Source organism: Triturus cristatus, chromosome 4_2, assembly GCF_964204655.1.
Source record: "Triturus cristatus chromosome 4_2, aTriCri1.1, whole genome shotgun sequence".
In the NCBI taxonomy this organism is placed as follows: domain Eukaryota; kingdom Metazoa; phylum Chordata; class Amphibia; order Caudata; family Salamandridae; genus Triturus; species Triturus cristatus.
Window position 1 is genome coordinate 251,912,373 of NC_140586.1, and position 22,095 is coordinate 251,934,467.

The 22,095-nt window shown below is 47.4% G+C and overlaps 1 protein-coding gene across 1 annotated transcript in view; it reads right to left on the reverse strand.

The window, feature by feature from the left end:
• The window catches only part of LOC146833580 (guanylyl cyclase C-like), a 619,755-nt gene that overhangs the window by 391,550 nt on the left and 206,110 nt on the right, over positions 1 to 22,095 (reverse strand). The window contains exon 9 of the mRNA XM_085601439.1: positions 3,114 to 3,199. Within this exon, the coding sequence (XP_085457565.1) occupies positions 3,114 to 3,199 (86 nt within the window). The remainder of the gene's footprint in view (positions 1 to 3,113; positions 3,200 to 22,095) is intronic.

The following is a 22,095-nucleotide window of genomic DNA, read 5'->3' on the forward strand; positions in this document are numbered from 1 at the left end:
GGAGGTGGAGTTATTAGGAGTAAGAGAGGTGGAGGGAAGGGTGGCCAGGCGCAGGGGGGATAAACAAGGGGGTGGACTAGAGTGAGAGGGAGGTGGGTGAGAAGTAATGATGGGGTGGGAGGTAACAGAAGAAAGGGAGGTAATGGAGGTGGGGGGGACAAGTAACTCGGAGGGGCCATCTGCTCATCACAGCAGGCTAGCGCGCCTTGGGTGGTCTCTCTCCACTGGCCCCACCCCTCCCCCGCACAGTGACACATACCTGTGGGGGGCGACATGGCACGTTTACGTGCCAGCAAAGTCTGGTTGGGATCTCAGAGCTGTGCACGAGCCGAGCCGTAAACCACTTGCACAAAAATACAACAATTCACGTAAAATATGATAGCGAGTCTTCAAAGTTCAAAAAAATGTTTCTTTAACCTGTGGAAGATTTGACATTAACAGGGCACGTTATAGGACTGCCCTGATAAGCACTTATTAAAAGTGATAGTTTTGTACAAATGGTAGCCTGAACTCGCACTTTCTCAAGCGCTTTCATGCGTGACGGTGTTAACGAAGAAAAAAAGAGTTTTGGTAAAAACAACATTGGCCTAAAATCACACAATGTAAGCAGGGAAGCAGGTGTCTATCCGTGTTTTCTGGTTTCACTCTGTACAAACAGCCAGTCAGTAGGTTTCTATTTTGTGTTTTAACCTCTCAGTGCATTCTTCGGCTGTTTTTTAAATATTGCGGCCACAGGTATTGGAGCGCTTTACCTGGGCATCAGTTGGATTACACAACTATCCATGCATTGTTTATAGCGGGGAGATGAAGTGACTTGCCCAGAATCACATGATGTTGAGCCGACGCCGAGATTCGAACCTGACAGCTCTGGCCTTAACACCAAATCGCGGGTATAGGCAGGCCAAAAGCCTCATCAAGGGTCGGCTCGGTATGATCTCGCGGTTACAACAGCACTTCGAGCCGAGCCAGAGCCAGGCTTCATGTTCGAGTCTGGCGAGTGGTCTTCAGTCAGTCCATGCTCTGCGAAGCACGGTGCATTCTGGTACTTGTAGTTCCCGGTTAAAATACTGGCAAAAACACAGCCTTGTTAGGTAAAAGTTAAGGATTCTTTCTTTGAATAAAAGAGAGGCCTGTATCTTTATTTCCTTCTGCCACCACCTAGAAGACATATTAACAGATTATAATTTTAAGATTGCAACTTCGGCGCCTCGAGCCCAAAAGAAGGATGCTAGCGCTACAGATGGCGCTAAAGAGCAGATCAGAGACAGGCTCAAACATCCTGTGATTCTGGGCAAATCACTTAATCTCCCCGTGCCTGGATGTGTCCTTGTGTAACGCAACCGATGCTCATGCAAAGCGCTCTGATACCTTCGGTCGAGTTCGCACTATAGAAATGTGCAACAAAAAAAATCACTTATCTCCCCGTGCCTAAAAATAAATGTGTCCGTCTGGTATGCAACTGGTGCTCATGTAAAGGCTCTGATACCTTCGGTCGAGTTTGTGCTATACACAACTGCAAAAAGTCAAAAATGTAAATGACATAACAGCGGGCCAATGAATGAAGAAAAGTGGCTGAATGCCCCTATAAGTAAGCGTATAGTGTATGCAATTTTAGTAAAAACAAAAGGCATTAAAAAACACAGCGCGAAAAGAGAATGAAAATAGATGTGCGACAGAGGAAGAAGGGGGGTGGGGGGGCGTTCAGTAACATGAGAAACAAGACAAGCCCGGTGGAGCGTGGCGCGCGCGCTTGGCAGGGGCGGGGGAGTGCATTCCAGGCGGGGGAGCGGACCCTTTGAAGTGCGATGCCAAACGGATTGCATGGCGGCACAATGCACGTGATTGTGCGCGTGCTCGCCATGCAATCCGCTTATCGGAGCACTTTTGGGAGCCCCTTACAATAGTCTCGCTTTGCGATCGCTTAAGCGATAGCAAGGCGAGACCTAAAAATGACGTGCTGCCACCAGTGTGCTCATGCTACTTAACTCTTATTAAAGGCAATAGACCTTTACCACTACCAGGGTAACGCTTTTTGTGCCCCCCCCTGGTCTAACAAGGACGCAATCTGTGAGACAAGCCTAGATCTAGGCACACATTCATGTCTTTGTTTGCCCATGATGAAAAAATCGGTACCAAGGATCCAGATATCACTGGAGCTGGGGTACTCAGACCAGTTGTGCCCATCCATTATCAGGCTGGGGACTTTTCCATCTCAAAAGGGTTTATTTTTGATGTATTCTCGACCTCAGAGCACCACTAAGGAGTTTTAGTTTGTTTCACAGGTAAACCCTCAGTGAGTTAGCCAGATTGTTGGGCTTACTGTGACACATGAAAAAACACAAAAAGGCAGCTTTAATAATTATCTGGACAACGCAGCTTAGCAACTTCTCTCAGCCAAGCGGCATGTCCACAGCATCTGTAGAAGTATACAAACTCATTGCTTCTCTCGCCCAGAAAGCACACATGTAGTTGACTGCTGTCAATTGATGTGCAAGACAGGAGGAAGGTCATGTTTCCTGTCTACCTCAGAGCACACATAAATGTCACTAGAGCCTAGAAAGGTGTGCAAGAAGGTGAAGTTCACATCTCCTCTCTCCCAGACAGCACACATGTACTTGACTGGTGTCAGTCGAGTGTGCCCAAGAAGGAAAATTCATTTCTACTCTCACCCAGAGTGTGTGTAATTGACTGCTATCAGTTAAGATGTACAAGAGAAAATCTCATGTCTCTACCGATCAAAGAACACCCAAGTACTTGACTGGAGCCAGCTGTGGTGCACAGGAGAGAGAAGTTCACTTCTTCTGCCACCCAAACAGCATGTACATACTTGAATAGTGTCGATCAACGTACAAAAGAGGATGTAGTTCACATCTTCTCCCATTCAAAAAGCAAGCTTTTGCTTCAGTGATGTCTGCGGAGATAAACGAAGGAGAACGTCATGCCCCACCCCTGCCTCAAAATGCACGCTTGTCCTGGACTGGTGTTGGTCAATTAGCACAAGAGGGTGAAGTTCAGGTATCTTTCATCCCAAGAATCATGCATCTACCTGACAGGGGTGTGTTCCAGTGACAAGCAGGGCAAGTTCATGTCTTCTACATAGATCATGTATGTACCTGATTATTGACTGTCGAGGTGTACAGGAGGGTGAAGTTTGTGTCTCGATCTCCAACGTCGTCCAAGATCAGGCGTCCCCAGACTCCTAGAAATCAAATGTATTGAGATAAATATAATGTCGCATAGTGTACACAAGTGGCACTGGCTGCTCAGACCACCTCTTATTTCTTTTTGCAGTGTGTAAAGAATACCTTGATCTGCATTTGTATAAGAAGTTTACAATTCAGCCAAAATGGAGTTTATGGCATTTAGAATGTCTGTGTGTAAATCTATCTGTGTGTCTACATGTGTGTGTGATTATGTATGTGTGCATGGTTATGTTTGTGAATAGTAGTATGCTTTAGCATAACGCTGTATGTTTATGGGTGTGTATGGAAGAAAGAGGGACATGAAGAATGTGTCATGTGGCAGGGAGGCAGAGCTACTAGACTGTAAACTGTGGCAAGGACTACTAGACAGGAAACTGCAACAAGCAGGGGTGGCTCCCCCATTCTAGCGGAGGAGCAGGGGCGTAACACAGGCCCCCGCAGCCCACGCGGTGCGGGGGGGCCCCAAGCTCCAAGGGGCCCCCTCGGCACTGGACTCTGGCTGGAGAGCTCCTGATTGAGCCTGGAGGGGGCCCCTCTGCGTACCGTGCAGGGATGCCCCCTCACTTTTCGTTATGCCAGTGCGGAGGAGCGTCGCCCCACTTAAATGCCCTGAGCCCATAGATGAAAAATAAAATGGTCATTCATCAGTACCATTTTATTTTTCATGCTGAGATCCTCCCGTCCTGAAGGAGTGTCAGGACTGGGGCGGGGCCACTGCTGAATGACAGCAGCAGGAACTGGGAGGAGGGTGGGTTGAAAGTGCACTCTTCAAAGTGAGCATTTTCTTTTTGGCCGGCCGCCTAGTGACAGCCAGCCAGACATGCGCAGTTTGAAACCTCCAACCCAGCTGCCTTGAGACAGATAAAACAAAATAAGGCTCATAAAGGACTCTTCAGGGAGTGGTATGAACACATGGGCATTGATTAAGGCCAGATGTTGTGTGATAAGGTCCCTCACTGGGGTATCCTCTGTAATGGAGGAGATAATAGGGAGGCAAAGGATGACATGGCCCCTCTTACTTGCTTTAGTTTCTGGTGCGCCCTGTGCCTAGTGTCTGATATGTTCAGAACATTTGCTTACATTTTACAATTCAAATGCAAGCACGTCATTTCATTAAGCATCATACAATGTCCCAGATTTACCAAACTGTCACAAACCAAACCAACAAGAGTTGCTGTTCTGTGTGACAGGGAGAGAGTAGGAAAAGCATCATATCAACTAAGATATGGCACTATCCTGCTTTCTCCCTAGCACTGGCGCACAATCAAGCTGCAGAGTACCACACACATGTACACACACACACCTTTGCACCATAGTGCAAATATGTCTGCATGAGTCTACTATAGGTTTTGTACTTGAAAGGTGCACTCCCAGTACAAAATACTATGCTTAGACTAACTTTAAAACTTCTCACATTTCGGATGTGTACTGTACAGTGCAGCATGCATGCAAAGTGGGCAAAGTACTTTTTATTACCTGCTCCAGAGTGGTATTACTTTTTGGTGCAAAACCTTGACTAGTATTTTTTGTAATTAGGGGTGTGCATCAAAAACAATGGGTGGTTACATGGGAAAGCCCATGTACCACCCATGGAATGCCCCCTTGATGCAGAGTAAGGCTTTGTATTACTTTCAGGCAATCTTCCAGCACAAAACAAGTTTTGCTCTACAAAGTAAATCCATCAAAAACATTTCGGACAGGTTTGTTTCTCTTTTGTGACGCAAACCCAGTGCAAAAGGTTTGCATATCTGGTACTGAGTGGACCCAGTACGTGGCGGCCATTGCAGTGAATGCCAACTGACCAGAGGCATTCTTCCTTTCACTCCAAATTAGGTTTGGATTCTCCTAAAAGTGGCTTACTTTGAAGTTCGATTGGGCTGTTTTACCCCCCTTCGGAGGGCCGCAAAGCATGGTCCGGAACCTGCAGGAGACCTAGCCGCCTGAGTCAATGCAAATGACGGACGGAGGGTGCCGCAACACCTTTGACCTTATCCATTAGGGCAACAGCACGGACGCCCTCACAACGTTGAGCCCTGTCATATCTCATTGCTATGACTCCCTAGTCCTGGGCGGATTCATTCATTTGCATAATGTGGTATTGAACTTACGGTCATTGTACTTCTATTCTTCCATTGTCCTGAGGAGGCCCTCATGTGAAAGGGCTGAAATGTGTCTACACTTCTTGTTGGAGGAGTTTTTGAAATTGAAACACATTGAAACCGCATTGGGACATGCACTAAAGGAACAGGCGACAAGTCTGTCCACACTGCACGATTTTCCCTATACGACTATCTCCTACTGTGGACAGTGAGCTTATTTCTGGAGACAGCCACATACATGTAAAAAATAACTGGAGGACTGAAGTGAAGTTTGAAAGTTTTTAGGTTCATATTTGCTTGTGAATAAGCACTCAAGAAGAACATTGAGTGCCTTTCATTTATGTTTTATTGTCATTTATGTAATGTGATGTATATGTATGATTATGTGTAAATTAGTATGTCAATCCCAGGTATGAGCACCAAGAGCACGAGATATTGAGCTAGTCCTTAATATAATGAATAAACCATTATTATTATGATAAATAGATACATCCACCGGTGACTAATTTGAGTATTTACTGTGTTAAGATTTATGTGAGATAATTTGTTCCCACAATATACCAATTTTTCTATTTTATTTATTGTTACCCAGGTATAGTGGGGTCATTTGGGTATACCCCTCTAGTATGAAACTACTGTACAGTGCAGCACACATGCAAAGTGGGTAAAGTTTGGAGAAATAATTTTTAGTGCCTGCTCCATGGGGGTATTACTTTTTGGTGCAAAACCGTGTCTAGTATTTTTTGTAGTTAGGGTTGTGCGCCAAAAAAACATGGGTGGTTACATAGGAAAGCCCATGTCCCACCCATGGAATGCCCCCTTGATGTAGAGTACGGTGAAACAGTGCTCTGACTGCTTTGTATTACATTCAGGCACCAAGCTTTGCTCTGGAAAGTAAATCACAAAACGTTTTGCACAGGTGTGTGTCTTTTTACTGATGCACACCCAGTGGAAAAGGTTTTTAAACCTGGTACTGAGTGGATAATTTTTTTTATTATTTAATTTTAAGAAGTAAAATGCATCACAATTCATATTGCCTAACTTGATTGAAGGGGCCCGAGCTGGGGCATAAGACACAGAAACAGATTTCTTAATACTTTGCACCGTAGCAAAGTCACACAAAGTGACATAAAGCAGTACAAAGTCATGATGGAGTATTAACATAACAAAATGTTTTGCACTAGGAAGTTTCCATGTTTGTAGCACAAACAACACTAGTTACTGGTTTGTGCTGCATTGCATTAAAGGGGCATTCAATGGGTAGTAGTTGCATGTTCCAAAGCTACCAACACTGTTTTCACTGCTCTACATAGCAAACTAACTGAGTGACCCTCTTTCTTGAAAGGCATGCAGTTAGGCTTGAGAGGGCTGAGTTGGAAACGGCAAACAGAGTGGAAGCAGGAGGATTTGGAAAGAAAGAGATTTCACGAAGAGCATCACATGCTCACCCAACACCTGTAAAAGGTCAAACTTTAAGGCACAATCCTGAAGTCTGTTAAGAAGCCCAAAACCTGAAATGGGCGAGGAATATGCTTGCTTACAACGCATTCCTTTACCCCACAGGCTATTACAACGCGGTCGTTAAAACGACTGTGTTGTAACAAAGCATTCAATTACCCCGCAAGTCATAACAACAACTTGTTCTAGATGGGGCGCTAGATATTGGAATAGTATAATTTACTATTCCAACTCCAGTCTGTGCAACAGTAGGGAAGATGTGGGATTTTAAATCCAACACCTTCTGACCCCTCTACAAGTTGTTGTTATGACTTGCGGGGTAATGGTATCGTTGTTACAACGCGGTCGTTGTAAAGACCACGTTGTAATAGCAAGCGGGGAAAAGGATTCGTGGTAAACGATGTTTACCGTGGGAGGGATCACTTTGTGGCTTCATTGGGGGTATAAAGTGCTATATAAATTATGTATCCCAAAGTTCAAGTTTCCTTGCATAGAGACGCCAACTCAGGTGGAAATGTAGCCTTCGTTTATTGCAGGTAACCAGCACAGCGCGTTTGAACCCCATCAGCAAAGCGCCAAACATGTTTCGGGCTCCATGCCCTTGTTCACTGGCTGCATGCGCTAAGTCCCAGCAGCTGTGTGGACTCGTTGCCTTAATCCTTTCAGCACAGTGGCATTATGGGGCAGGTAGTCCGTGTCTAAATCAAATGATTGCTGCCAGGGCTCATTACATAACAAAAATAAAATCCCAAGTGGGTGCTGCGAGGAAAAAACTGCCACAGTGCTAGTCAATGTCAATCCTGGCAATACCGGCATTTCCAGCTCCACACGGTGCACACAATCTTAAAGCACCGAAGGTACCGCTTACTGCGCGGCGGGGCATCTCTGCGACGAGGCACGCCGCTGTTAAACATCCCAAAGTTCAAGTTTCCTTGCATAGAGACGCCAACTCAGGTGGAAATGTAGCCTTCGTTTATTGCAGGTAACCAGCACAGCGCGTTTGAACCCCATCAGCAAAGCGCCAAACATGTTTCGGGCTCCATGCCCTTGTTCACTGGCTGCATGCGCTAAGTCCCAGCAGCTGTGTGGACTCGTTGCCTTAATCCTTTCAGCACAGTGGCATTATGGGGCAGGTAGTCCGTGTCTAAATCAAATGATTGCTGCCAGGGCTCATTACATAACAAAAATAAAATCCCAAGTGGGTGCTGCGAGGAAAAAACTGCCACAGTGCTAGTCAATGTCAATCCTGGCAATACCGGCATTTCCAGCTCCACACGGTGCACACAATCTTAAAGCACCGAAGGTACCGCTTACTGCGCGGCGGGGCATCTCTGCGACGAGGCACGCCGCTGTTAAACATCCCAAAGTTCAAGTTTCCTTGCATAGAGACGCCAACTCAGGTGGAAATGTAGCCTTCGTTTATTGCAGGTAACCAGCACAGCGCGTTTGAACCCCATCAGCAAAGCGCCAAACATGTTTCGGGCTCCATGCCCTTGTTCACTGGCTGCATGCGCTAAGTCCCAGCAGCTGTGTGGACTTGTTGCCTTAATCCTTTCAGCACAGTGGCATTATGGGGCAGGTAGTCCGTGTCTAAATCAAATGATTGCTGCCAGGGCTCATTACATAACAAAAATAAAATCCCAAGTGGGTGCTGCGAGGAAAAAACTGCCACAGTGCTAGTCAATGTCAATCCTGGTAATACCGGCATTTCCAGCTCCACACGGTGCACACAATCTTAAAGCACCGAAGGTACCGCTTACTGCGCGGCGGGGCATCTCTGCGACGAGGCACGCCGCTGTTAAACATCCCAAAGTTCAAGTTTCCTTGCATAGAGACGCCAACTCAGGTGGAAATGTAGCCTTCGTTTATTGCAGGTAACCAGCACAGCGCGTTTGAACCCCATCAGCAATAAAATTATGTAATGCAATAAAATACTAAAGAATGGACTGCTAAACAGTTTTGGCTGGACGATGGATGCATTTCAGGTGCCTCTTTCTGGGAAGTGAGTGTTTCTGTCAATGTAGTTAGTGGGGCAAACTTCATTCCTATCAAGTGGCCCTTCTTCAGACCGTCTTAGATTTGGACAACACTGCTTTGCATTCTGGGACTTATAGCCCCTTTTTTTTCGAAACTTTTTATTATTATTATTTGGTACATAACTCATAACAGTATCCTTATCAATCAATGACCTCTTACATATTATAGCCCCTTTTAAAGTTATTTAAGAATCCCAACATGCAAAGTGCTGCGAACTACAAAGACAGATCTGGCTGAATGTGCCACACATGGCTCATGGCCACTTAACAGTTTTTCATTTGTAGAGAGCATATAACAGACAAGACATCGTATGAAGCCTTACGGTGTGGGGATAGCAAGGAAAGTATAGAATCCTGGGAGGATAGGATGAGAGAGAAAGGTGGCTGATCAGAGAGTGGTTGCTAGTGCTGTGTAGGTGAGGTGGCCATCTCACTCACTATGGTATTAAGGACACCATTTCCAATCCTGATTATTCATCTTGAAATAATTGCTATCAGGAGTTACAGTCTAAATAGATAAATGGAAGTGAGCCAACTTTAAAAAAGCAATACTATATTTTTAAATGCTCAGATGGTGAAGCAGTATCTCTACTGATATAAAGTGAGATTGCACCCTATTATAAAGTGAGGGGCACTTGTGAGAACTTGTTTGGATTTGAGAGAAGTGATTCAGGATGAATTCTAGTAGTTGGTAATATTAAAGGGTGTGTAAAACTAATTATGTGAATGTGGTGTGTTTTATGCAATGAGCATTTGTGTGCTACATCAGGGGAATCGAGTCCAGGTTTGAGGAGATGTGGACGCTGGGTTGGTTATGTTATGTTATATTTAATTTATACAGTGCACGGCTACTCGAGAGTGTCCCGGCTCTTGCTCCAGGAAGAAAAATGCACACAATTCAGAGGCTAAAAAAGCAACGTTTTTAGTTTTTTCTTAAAAAGCAGAGGATCCTGGGTGCCCCAGAGGGCAAAAGGCAGCATGTTCCAAGCCAGACCAGCTTTCCGAACAAAGGAGTTCCCACCAATCCTTTGATGATTGAACCTGGGGGTGTGTATCAGCAGCTGAGCAGACGAGCGCAGCTGTCTCCCTGGATTGTAGAAGGCAAATCTCTTCTGAAGATATATAGGGCCTAAGCCATAGAGGGCTCAATGTACAAAGGACAGCATTTTGAATTTCAGACGAGATTCAACTGGGAGCCAAGGCAAGGAACGCAGGTGGGTGCGAACACTATGCCTAGAAGACAGACCCAAACACAGTCTGGCTGCCGAGTTTTGGACCACTTGCAATTTCTTAGCAAGAAAGCCCGGACTACTAACCAGAAGAGCGTTGGCATAGTCCAAGCGGGACAAAATCAGGGCATGGACCACAGTTTCTTTGGCCCTTCCAGGCAGAAGGGGGAGAAACTTCTTCAGAGTTTTTAGAGTGCCAAAGCAGGTCCCAGCCAACTTCTTCACTTGTGTCGAAAAGTTCAAATTTTCATTGAACCAGACGCCTAGATTTTTTGCGGCGCCTTGGTTGGTGGTACATTACCTCGTCCTAGGCACAGGAAAATTGCACTGTAATACCAGCTTCCACACTATGCTAAACTGTGTTTCACTAGACCTCACCTTAGATAGAGACTTTTAGCCAGGTCTAACTGTTACATGAAGATGGGCGAGCAAATGAGGCTTGACCCAAATTTCTGCTACTTTGGGTATGAGAGACAGATCAAGCCAGTTATAGTGGATAGGTTTGAGGTTTCTAAAGGGGTTAGACAAGGGTGTGTTTTGGCTCCCACCCTGTTTTCCCTGTTCATTAACGGGGTTATGAACTACTTTACTAACTTCCCCACTGATGCACCTTCCCTTGCTGGCAAGAAAGTCCCCTTGCTAATGTTCGCGGACGATACACTCTTAATTTCTAAGACGAGACAGGGGTTACAGCTTGCTCTGTCTCGCTTTGAGCTTTTCTGCCGCGATCATGAGCTGGAAGTTAACGTAGGGAAGACCAAATTCATGGTCCTTCGTGGTTCAAGATCAGTTAAATCAAGGGTTAAAATGGGTGGGGTTATTCTTGACCAGACAGCTGTTTTTACTTATTTGGGAGTCACATGTAGTGAAAATTTGAGTTGGAACCCCCAGATAGATGTCCTTACCCTTAAGCCCGCCCAACTTGGCGGAGCTCTGTTGAAGGAACATAGAAACTCGCTAACAAAACCATTGGCTCCACTGATTAAAATCTATGGTTCCAAAATTCTTCCAGCCATTATGTATGGGGCGGAGTTGTGGGGCTTTAGTGATATGTCCAATCTTAAGGTTGCACAGAACAAATTCCTTAGGTCAGCAATAGAGTTACCGCAATCAACTCCTCGTATTCCCCTATTGTACGACCTAGGCTGTAACCCGGTGGAGGACATGGTACGGTATAGACCACTTGCGTTTTGGCGGCGCCTGTGGACGACACCGGAACTGTCTATGTATGCCGAGGCCATCCTGGAAGTAAAAGGGCTACGGGGTTCGTCGGGGATTCCTTGGTTATCAGCAATAAAAGCTTCCCTGATTTATATGGGGCTGGGGTCCATATGGGTTGATCCTGTTACTGCTGTTTTCCCCTCAAAGAAGCTTTTTAAAGAAATCTATTGGAGTAGGATTAAGGAAAAGAGATTAGCAGCTGCTCTGGGTGGCCCCATGACAGTATTATTCCTTGTCATCAAGGATGTCCCCACTTATGATGAATATTGGGACATCATAACAAAGCCATCTGATCGCAAATTGTATCATCAGTTAAGAGTTGGCTCCCTCCCTCTTCGTGGGGTAACGAGTTCATGGAATCTATGTGGCAGTGATAAATGTTCCTTTTGTGTGGAGGAGGTATAAACTGCTGATCACTTCCTTTTTTGTTGTCCAATGTACACTCAACCTAGACGTGTATGGCTAAAGCCTGTATGCCGTTCACTGGGAACAAGATCAGCACAGGTTGCCAGTCGAATCCTAAAATCTGACACCACTAAGTATATTGTCATAGGGGTATCTAAATTTGTTAGTTGGGCTTGGTCAATTCAGACCCGGAATTTGAGTCTATAATTTAGTAGTACACATAATGTTGCAGGTGGTTTAGCATATTGTTCATTATTATTGTTCATTATATTATGAAATTTGTTCTTATTTTTTTTTTAGCGGCTATTGATTGCATCAGTTGTGAGTCTTTGTATTGTATTTAACAACTTTTTATTTTGTTTTTAGTACGTATTTATTTATGGATTTTATGGACTATACTAGGACAATTTATTATGGATTGTGTTTTATATGTATAGCATGTCTTTTATGATGTAAATCGAAATAAAGACCTTTTGATTGATCAAGCCAGTAGTTTTCTGTAACAAGAGTCACAAAATTTGATGCACAAATATAGATCAATTGAAAAAAGCATTTTCCTATGTTGAGAAATAAATTAGATTTGTGGTATTGTTAGAAATATCCCTTTCTGCAGGGTTACCCCCAGACGTTTTGCCTTCTTCCTCCTCTTTTTGCTGAATTCGTTTTTGTTGGCCTTAGGACTCTGGGCACTATACCAGTGCTAAGGTTCATGTGCTCCATGCTTAAAACATGGCAACACTGGCTTATCCACGATTCCCATATTTAATTTACATATAAGTCCCTAATAAAGTGCACTACATGTGCCCAGGGCCTGTAGATGAAATGCTGCTAGTGGGCCTACTGCACTGATAATGCCACCCACTTAAGTAGCCTTTTAAACATGTCTCAGGCCTGCCACTGCAGAGCCTGTGTGAGCAGTTTTACACTGACATGTCGACCAGGAAAGTTAACCCTCTTGCCAGGTCCAAACCTTTCTTTTTAATACACATAAGTCACCCCTAAGGTAGACCCTGCACAGCCCAAGGGCAGGGTGCAATGTATGTAAAAAGCAGGACATGTACTTTTACGTTTTACACGTCTGGGTAGTGAAAAACTCAAAAATTCATGTTTCACTACTGCAAGGCCTATCTCTGTCATAGGATAACAACTGGATTACCTTATTATATTTTATAAGTGTAATTTGCCATTGGGAAAATATTGGAACCCCAAGTTTGGTGTCTCTGGAATCATAATTTAAAATCACAACTTATGGTGAAATTGGACTTTAAATTGTAATTCTGAAAATGGCATTTTTTTTTTTTTTTTTTAAAAACCTTTATTCATCAAAAAAACAGGGACACAGCTATTCAGCCGACAACCCGGAGGTTCGGCAGCTTCAAGAGAGCAGTACAAATGAGCGTCCACAGTGCACAGAAAGGAGAAGCAAAAAGGTTCTATTTTAAATAAACACAAACACAAACCAACCCCAAGCAAGGCGAAAAACACTGAATACACCTGGTGATTGCCCCTCAGGGGAGACCGGACCCCCCTCGTCTATCAGTCACAGTGCTGTGATAAGAGGAAAAGGGGAAAAGCAGAGACCTAATAAGTCAATTAACAATCAAAAATATGTACAGAGCTGGAAAGAATGCTAAGGAGAGAGCTGCTCCTCGGAGGGATCCAGATCAGGGGCAAGACATATGCCCCCCCTATATTGGTTCCACCGCCCCCAAATGGCATGCCACTTCCGAGGGCGCCCTCTAGCGCAATATACTGTCTTTTCCCTAAACATACTCCAGTCCATGTTTTCCTTCCACGCAGCCAATGTGGGGGGTCCCGCGGAGCCCCACAGGCGCGCGATGTCTCGCTTAGCCACCATGTTACCCAGAGTCACCCACTGGGTCTGTGCCTCATCATGATCAGTAGGCCCCCAAACATTCAGGAGACAACACCGCGCCTCCGGCTGCATAACAATGCCCGTCACCTCCCCCATTACCGCATGGACTCTCCTCCAAAATTCCATGATGACGCCACATTCCCAAATGATATGCAGGAAGGTACCCACCATACCACAGCCCCTCCTACATAAGCCCTCCTCAGAAAATCCCATACGAACCAGCCTTGGCCCCGTAACATAGACTCTGTGGAGTATTTTGAGCTGCACCAGCCGCAGACGCGACGGAATCGCGACCTCCTTAGGAGAGGAAACCGCCGACTGCCAGTCCTCGTCATCCAGCTCAAGACCGTCCCTAGTCCATTGATCCCGCAACCCCAATAGCAGGTCAGCCCGAACATTAATCAATTTCTTATAAATAAGAGAGATCGTACTCTCTGGCATATGGCCATCGAGGATCCGGTCCTCCAATGGAGAGGACTCAGGCACCTTCTCACCTTCTACGAGAACTGACCGCAGGGCATGACGCACCTGAACATAGCGGAAAAACTCGGACTTCCCCAACTCATACTCCTTCTGCAGCTCTTCAAAGGACTTCACCCTGCCCTTAATCAGCAAATCTTCAACCCTGGAGATACCGATCAAGTCCCATTTCTCAAAGCCTTTTGTATGCCAAAGCTTCCCCAATTTTTCAGAGTCAAACAACGGGGTAGCAAGGGTGAGCCTATCCTTCCAGCCCAGCGAGTCAGTCGCCAACTTCCACACCCGCACCGCCACCCCAGTGGGCCCTGTGAGGGACGAGTCCAGCGACCTCGAGTACAACGCTCTGTGATAATTACCGCCGCGCAACAACCATCGGTCCATGGTGTAGCCGGGGCTTACAGCCGGACCATAGAAACCATGATTAATCGCGCTCAACTGGGTGGCCCAGTAATAACGTCGAATGTCCGGAAGCGCAATACCCCCGTCGTACCACGGAAGCGTCAACTTAGCTATCGCTATGCGCGGCCGCCCATCCCACAACAACGATCGTTGGAGGCTTTCGACCTCCCGAAAGTAACTGGCCGGGACCCAGTCAAGAGTATTCTGCAAGGCGTAGAGGAAACGGGGAAGAGACATCATTTTGAACAAGGCGGCGCGTCCGAGGAGGGAGATCGGCATCCTCCGCCAGCCCGCAACATCCCGCCGCAAACGCGCCAGGGGAGGGAGCAGGTTCCTCTCATACCGCAAAGTGGAATCAGTGGAGATAAAAATCCCCAGGTACAAGAAACCCTGCTGGGCGATCTGGATCGAACAAGTTCGCGGGACAGGTGGAACATCGCCACTCAGAACATACAGATATGACTTACTCCAATTGATGACAAGACCAGAGTTCTTACCAAAAGATGTCAGAACGTCACAAACCACTATAAGCGAGTTCTTGGGCGAGGCGAGATATAACAGGATATCATCGGCATAGAGCGAAATACGGTCCTCGTGATCGGGCGACCATCTAAGTCCACGTATATCCGGGTGCCAGCGTATCCACGCCGCCAGCGGCTCGAGAGCAAGGGTGAACAACAAAGGCGACAGGGGGCCACCCTGCCGGGTGCCCCTCCCAAGCTGGAACGGAGTCGACGCCCGTCCGTTTACCACAACACTCGCAAGGGGACCCTCATAAAGCAACCTCACCCAGCTCACAAAACCAGGGCCAAAGCCGAACTTGGCAAGCACAACCCACAGATATGCCCATTCCACCGTATCAAAAGCCATCGTGGCATCAAGAGACGCCACAATAGCTGGTTCTCGCAGCGTGCTCGCCCTGGCAATCACTCCATGAAGACGCCTAAGGTTTAACGCAGTGTTACGGTGCGGGATAAAACCCGATTGATCCGGGTGGATCAGGTCTCCAAGTACCCGGACCAAGCGGCCCGCCAGGATTTTAGCCAGAATTTTCGGCTCAGCATTAAGGAGTGATATTGGCCGATAGGAGGCACACTTGTCCCGGGGTTTACCGTCCTTATGTATCACAACAATCGTCGCCAGTCGCTGGTCCAACGGAAGGGACCCACTCCCCCGCGCCTCCACGAACATGGCGCGCAGGTGAGGAGCGACCCTATCCGGAAACAGCTTATACAAGTCAATCGGCAAACCATTTTGGCCTGAGGCCTTGCCCGAGTTCAGCGCGCGGATAGCACCCGCCACCTCATCAACCGTTATATCTCCATCGAGGTCATCTCTATCTACGTCAGAGAGGCAGGGCAGAGCGATGTCACGCAGGAGGTCACACGAATCCTCAGTTGGCCTATCCGAAACCAAGGCGTAAACCATACGGAAATAATCCGAAAAACACTGTACTATACCCTCGGGATCAACAACCACCTCTCCCCCCTCTCTCGTCAGCTCCGGCACCACTCTATTAACACGTTCGTTTTTATCCAGCCACGCTAGGAGTTTCCCGGCCTTATCGCCAACATCGTACAAGCGACCCTGCTGTTCCCTACTGAGGGTCTTGGCGGCATTCGCCACCAGGTCCCTATATTCCGCTTGCTTCAAGCTCAGATTATGCAGTGAGGCCGCTGTAACCTCCCCCTCCAGGGCCACCTCTAAAGCCGCAATCTCATCCTCAACCTGTATAACCTCGCCATCTCTCCGTCGCTTGGCGGCCACTACCAAGGAGAGGGCCTCCCCTCTCAACACGGTCTTAAATGCTTCCCACAACGACACAGCCGAGTCAACGGAACCCTGATTGTCCTTAAAATAGTGATCAACTGTCTTCAGCAGCGCACTGCGCATCTTGGGATCACGAAAGTACCAGGGGTTAATAGGAGCAACCCTACCCCCTCCCTCGCGGCCGACATCCAGCCGGACCCACACTGGCGAATGATCAGATATGCCCCGCGCCATATGCCTAGCCTCCGATACCAATGAGGCATGCGCAGCCAGAGTGAGCAGGTAATCAATCCAAGAGAGACTACCATGCGCCCCGGAGTGGAAGGTATATTGGCTCTGTGTGGGGTGCCGAAGCCTCCAGCAGTCTACCAAGCCGAGAGTATCTATAAAGTCTGGAAGCCACTTCTGAGCCCCCCCGGTGTCCCTGGGTGGGTACCTATCCAGCAACCCAGAGCCGACAGCATTAGAGTCTCCCCCCACCACTAGCATACCCTCCGGGAGGTCCAACAAGGCCCTACCCAGATCTGCAAACGTGGAGGCCTGCAGGGCAGGAGGGACATAAACCGAAACCAACACCAACGTTCTTCCCTCCCACCTCCCCGCCACCGCCACAAACCTCCCCCTATCATCAACAATGGTGGAGTCCACCTCGAAAGGTAGTGAAGCTCTAACAAGGATGCCCACACCCCTGGAGCCTGAGGAGAATCCCGAGTGAGCGATGAATTTGTAACCTTTTCTATTAAGAGCATAGCAAGTATTACCTATAAGGTGTGTCTCCTGCAGTAGGGCCACATCCGGCAAAGACCGTTTCAAGAACTGCAAGACTATCCCCCGCTTAATACGATCTCCCAAGCCATTAACATTCCAGCTAATAATATTTAAGCCCCTACCCCCCATCCCCACACACAAAGAGGCCCACCCCCCACCCGAAGAGCCACCATTGAACAACCCTGACAACCATTACTACGCCTTGCAAAAACAAACCCCCCAACAACAACCCCAACATCCCAACTCTCGCCCCCACCCTGCACCCCTGCTGCAGCTTACAAAGCCCCCCCAACTTGCAGTGTGCCTGTCGCCCTACCAAAACACAAAACTACAAAAAGTACCCTGAGGGAGGAAAGAGCTCCCATCTTCCTCCTGCAACCCTCCGTATTACTGCAATCAGCGCAAGTCATTGTCCGGGACCAAAACAAGTCAGTCTGGCTCCAAAGGCATCAACCCTGCCCATCCCGGTCACCCTCCACGTCTGTGGCAGCATCCCCGCCAGTCCGTCGCCGGGGCAAAGCGTCCAACCAGTCTCCGGCCATGGCAGGCGACTCGAAGAAGAAATTCCGGTCCTCATACACCACACGTAATCTGGCAGGGAAAAGCATAGCATACTTCAGGTCCCTCTCCCGAAGACGTCTCTTCACCCCCAGGAAACTCTGCCTTTGCTTTTGCACCAACTGGGTGAAGTCAGGATAGAAACTCACTGAGGCGTTCTGAAAAGGGACTGGGCCCGTCACCCGCGATGCTTGCAGGATAGCGTCCCGATCTCGGAAGTGAAAGAGCCGGGCGACAATCGGTCTTGGAGGGGCTCCCGCCCTGGGCCTCCCGCCAGGAACTCTGTGAGCCCGCTCGACTGCAAAAAACTTCCAAAGGCCCTTAGGCTTCAGATGGTTAAGCACCAAGTCCTCCACGAGCAGATCTACGGAGATCTCGTCCGAGGATTCCGGGACCCCAATAATGCGCACGTTGTTGCGCCTGGCCCGGCCCTCAAAGTCCTCCAGCCGGCGGGCGGAGAGGTCGTTCTCGGCCCGCAGCTTACGAACTTCGGTCTGAAGTTCCGAGACATCATCAGCGAGGCCTGTGGTCTTGAGATCAAGGGACTTAACCCGCTCATTGGTTTTGCCCAAATCCGCGCGGATCAGGGTGACATCCACCAAGATAGTATCCACTTTATGCGCCAGGGCATCAAACTGTCGCCCAATCGAGGCCTGCATCCCCTCGAGCGCACCCATGACAACCTGCAACGAGAGCTCCGAGGTCGGGGATGAGGCAGCTTTCTGGACGTCCAGCGACTGCCCCGATCCACCAGGCGATCCCTTCTGCTGGGCATAGCGATCCATATTGTTGGATTGGGTATAGGCTCCCCGCCTGGTAGCCTTGGGTTTCAGCCTATCCACCTCTGCTTTACCCGACATTTCTGGCACAGAGCAATCCGGTGCAAAGAGACGACCCTCTCTCAGTCAGAGGGAACAGGAGAAGCCAGATCTGCAATAACCAGTCAGAGTAGGGCGCAAGGCGTCCAGAGGATAGTGAAGCATCAGGAGGCACTCCCGGGCCTAGGCAAACAAAGGACGAGAAAGTGAAAGTGAAAGTACGGCGTTCTACGTCCGCCAGTTCATACCTCGCCAGGCCGCTGTTGTTCAATTAGTGGCCGGGCATCCTGCCAACGCCAGCCCCTGGCATCCCTCGGAGATAGGCCTCAATCGTCCGCCGTGCACAACTCCGGTTACCGGTGGGCGATCCGAACCCGGGCAGCATCAATCGCCTCAGCAATGAGTCATCTGCAGGATGCCGTGCATGTAAAACAGGATTTAAGACAGGATAATCGACGGAGGGCGCGTGGGTCCCGGGAGCTCAAAGCTCACGCGGCCATCTTGGTCAAGCGCTAGGCTCCTCCCCCCAAAATGCCACTTTTAAAAAGTTAATATATCCTGGGGCGCTTGTGCGCACCCCACCTGCCGCACTGCGAAAGTGGGAAAACTTCGCTTCTTATGTCCTTTTTCTCCAGCGTAATCAAATATAATCCAGCATAATCATGAATAATTGGCCTTTGGTTTTGTATTGTTTATTTGTAAATGAATGGATGCAGGCGCGATGGGTGTTAAAATACGTAATCATGATGAAACATATTTATTTGCACAAATGAGGGATAATGAATTGTATATTTCTGGCATCACTTTGATTTTTTCATTCACATTCACATTATATATAAAAGACGAGGTGGAGATGGGGGGTTTGTATAGATTTGATCATGTCACTAGTGGGAATCGGGCAGCGAAGGGTGCAATGTGGGGCTAGTAGTTTGAGAGTAGCATCTAAATAACCGTACGCAGCGCATGAGAACAGGTCACATGGTTTACAGACTAATTTGGATTGGGTGGCAACAGGTGAGGAGAAGGTAAAAAACTAACGGATTAGGCTGATTCTTTTACGATATTGAGGAAGGTGGATGAGGAGGTCAGGTCGCCGGCTGCTGTGTCATCGAGGCATTTAGCACTATTCCATATGAAAGGGAAATCAAAATAAGAGAGGGTATAGAGTCACTATGGGGTAGTAGTTTGATTGTTTTATAGCGGGTTTTGAACACAGGAGATTGGGTATGAAATAACAGTTTATTTGTTTGTTTTAGGATGTTGAACATGAGAGGGCACGAAGAGTTGGAAATAGGAGGGAGGGCATTGTACGTTGTTTGATCAGTTGAGCTAATTATTTAGGAAATCACGGTATGTTGTATTGAGTGGGAGGCAGCAAACTTAGGCACAAGGTGAGCGCTGCATGATCGTTTCATTATGTCTGTGATCTAATAGCAAAGGTTAGAAGGATACAACTGGCTGATATGTCTTTTATTTTTGTGGAAACCCCTGACGAAGAGCCCAGGAGGCTCGAAATGCATTGGGAACATAATACGATGAGCCTACTCTGTGTTTCACCTCTGATTAATTACGTTGCTGTGAAAAAACCTTGATGGGCACTCAGTAAACATTGGAAGATGCTAAAATAAAGTTGGAAGGTGAAAGGATGCTGTCTCAGCAGTGTTTTAATGAAATTCGAAAAGTGTTAAAAAATCATGACTACTTTGGGAGTTTTAAGATTATATTTGATTACGCTGGAGGAAATGGACATAAGAAGGGAAGTTTTCCCACGTTCGCAGTGCGGCAGGTGGGGTGCGCACAAGCGCCCCAGGGTATATTGATTATATAGGCTGTGCCTTGGGACGGTACACAGCAGCTGCTATGCACGCATCAATGGACAACATAAAATTTGAAAAATGAGTACACTAAGGGAAGGAGTGCATTCTCGAACAATAATTTTCTTACTTTTAGAAAGTTGGCATTTTCTTACTCTAGCCATTCGGTGCCTGCTGCCTGTCTCTGGATACACGTCTGGGGTGGGGGACAGCTGGGCTTCTTGCATTCCCTCTAGACAGCCACAGCAATGGGAGCTGATGTATGACTTGATGGGCCATAATCGGCCATTGAATGATTTGATGGGAGAGGCGTAGCCGAGCACTGCCTCGCTTATACCTGAATAGGCTGTGTCCTGTACACACACAAAGGGCTGCATACCCTCCTGTACTGAGTCTGGAGCCAGGGCAGGAGGGAAGGGATTGTGTGCACTTTAAAGGCTTCTCTTTGAAGTCTCCTCCACTTCAAAGGAACAACTGGGTCTAAGTCATGGACCCCTGACACCATCAACTCAGTACACTTCTGGAGCTGTGGATACTCTGCCAAGAAGAAGGACTGCTGGGCTGCTGAAAGGACTGCCACTCTACTGGACTGCTACTCCGCTGGACTCCAACCCTGCTGTGCTAAACTGCTGACTGCTGCCCTCCTGCCTGGGAGTGAGGACTGGACATGCATTTCTCCAACCCAGAACCAAAGTGACTCCAAGGGCTTGCTGGATTGCCTCCTGTTTAAAGTCTCAGGGACATAAAAGACTTCAAAACCATCTACCTACAGCACCTAGACTCTGCCATCTGAGAGTATTGCCCAGCTAAATTTTGCTAATCCAGACCGGGGCCCTTGGAAGTAGGTATAAAGTGCTACAATTGCCAAAATCCATGCATCTTGTCTTTGTGCCGCTCAGAACCAGCGCATCTCAATTGATGACGACACATCACTGCTCTAACAAGGATCGACGACATCACATCCTTGACTGTGCTGTGCATCACCTCCATTCCCTACACATCTCTGACCTTGCACAGCTCAGAGGCAACGCATCACCTAAATCTTATGGATCAATGCTGAGGCATTCCCTCCTTTGCTCCTCGCAAGTTGTCCTCGACATTGAAGCAACCACGAACCACGGTACTATTTCAGTGGGGCAAGACTGGTCCCTATATCTGACCAGCGCTTCATCATGGTCAGCCCTAAACTTTTAGATTTGACCCAGTCTAGCGCGACCAGATATCCCGGGTTGGCGCCTTATGCTTTTAAGCACCACATTTCAGTTTATTCTTTAGAAATTATAACTCCGGTTATACTTATTGGATTTTTGTCAGTTTGGTCTTGTTTTGTTCAATAATTTAAGTTCTATTTTCCTAACCAGGTGTGGTATTTTCTTTGTGCAGTGTTTCCCGTTTTACTGTTTGAAGTGTTGCACAAATACTCATATGCACATTGTCTCTTAAGTTAAGCCTGACTGCTCTGTGCCAAGGTACCGAAGGGTGAGTACCGGTTCATTTAGGATGCGTATCTGACTTGCCCTGACTCAGATTTTGGTTCCTGCCTGGACAGCTTGCACACCTCTGCCAACCTGAAATCCTTTTTTATTCTTGGACTCTTTGTTTACATCCATTTTTAGACTGAGCTGTTACATGTATAAAGCGAGCAATGGCTTGTGGCTCTGCAGATACTCTGGCACTTGGAGCCAGAGAACAACTATTGATTCGGGTTCACCCCAGGTTTGGCTTTGTCTCCCAGGTTGGCTGGTCTGCCCACTGCTTGTACTATTTAACATAAATGGGAAGCGACCGAAAGGACTTAGCAGGAAGCAGGCTAAGAAGTGACACCGGTATGAATACAAGGAGGCTGAAGCAGTGCCATTTTAAGGAAGGTTGGGGCCCCAGGCAAGACACATTTTGGGGCTCCCCTGTTGAGTACAACTTTTTAATTTGTTACCTATTTTCATTAAATTTAACTCCACAGA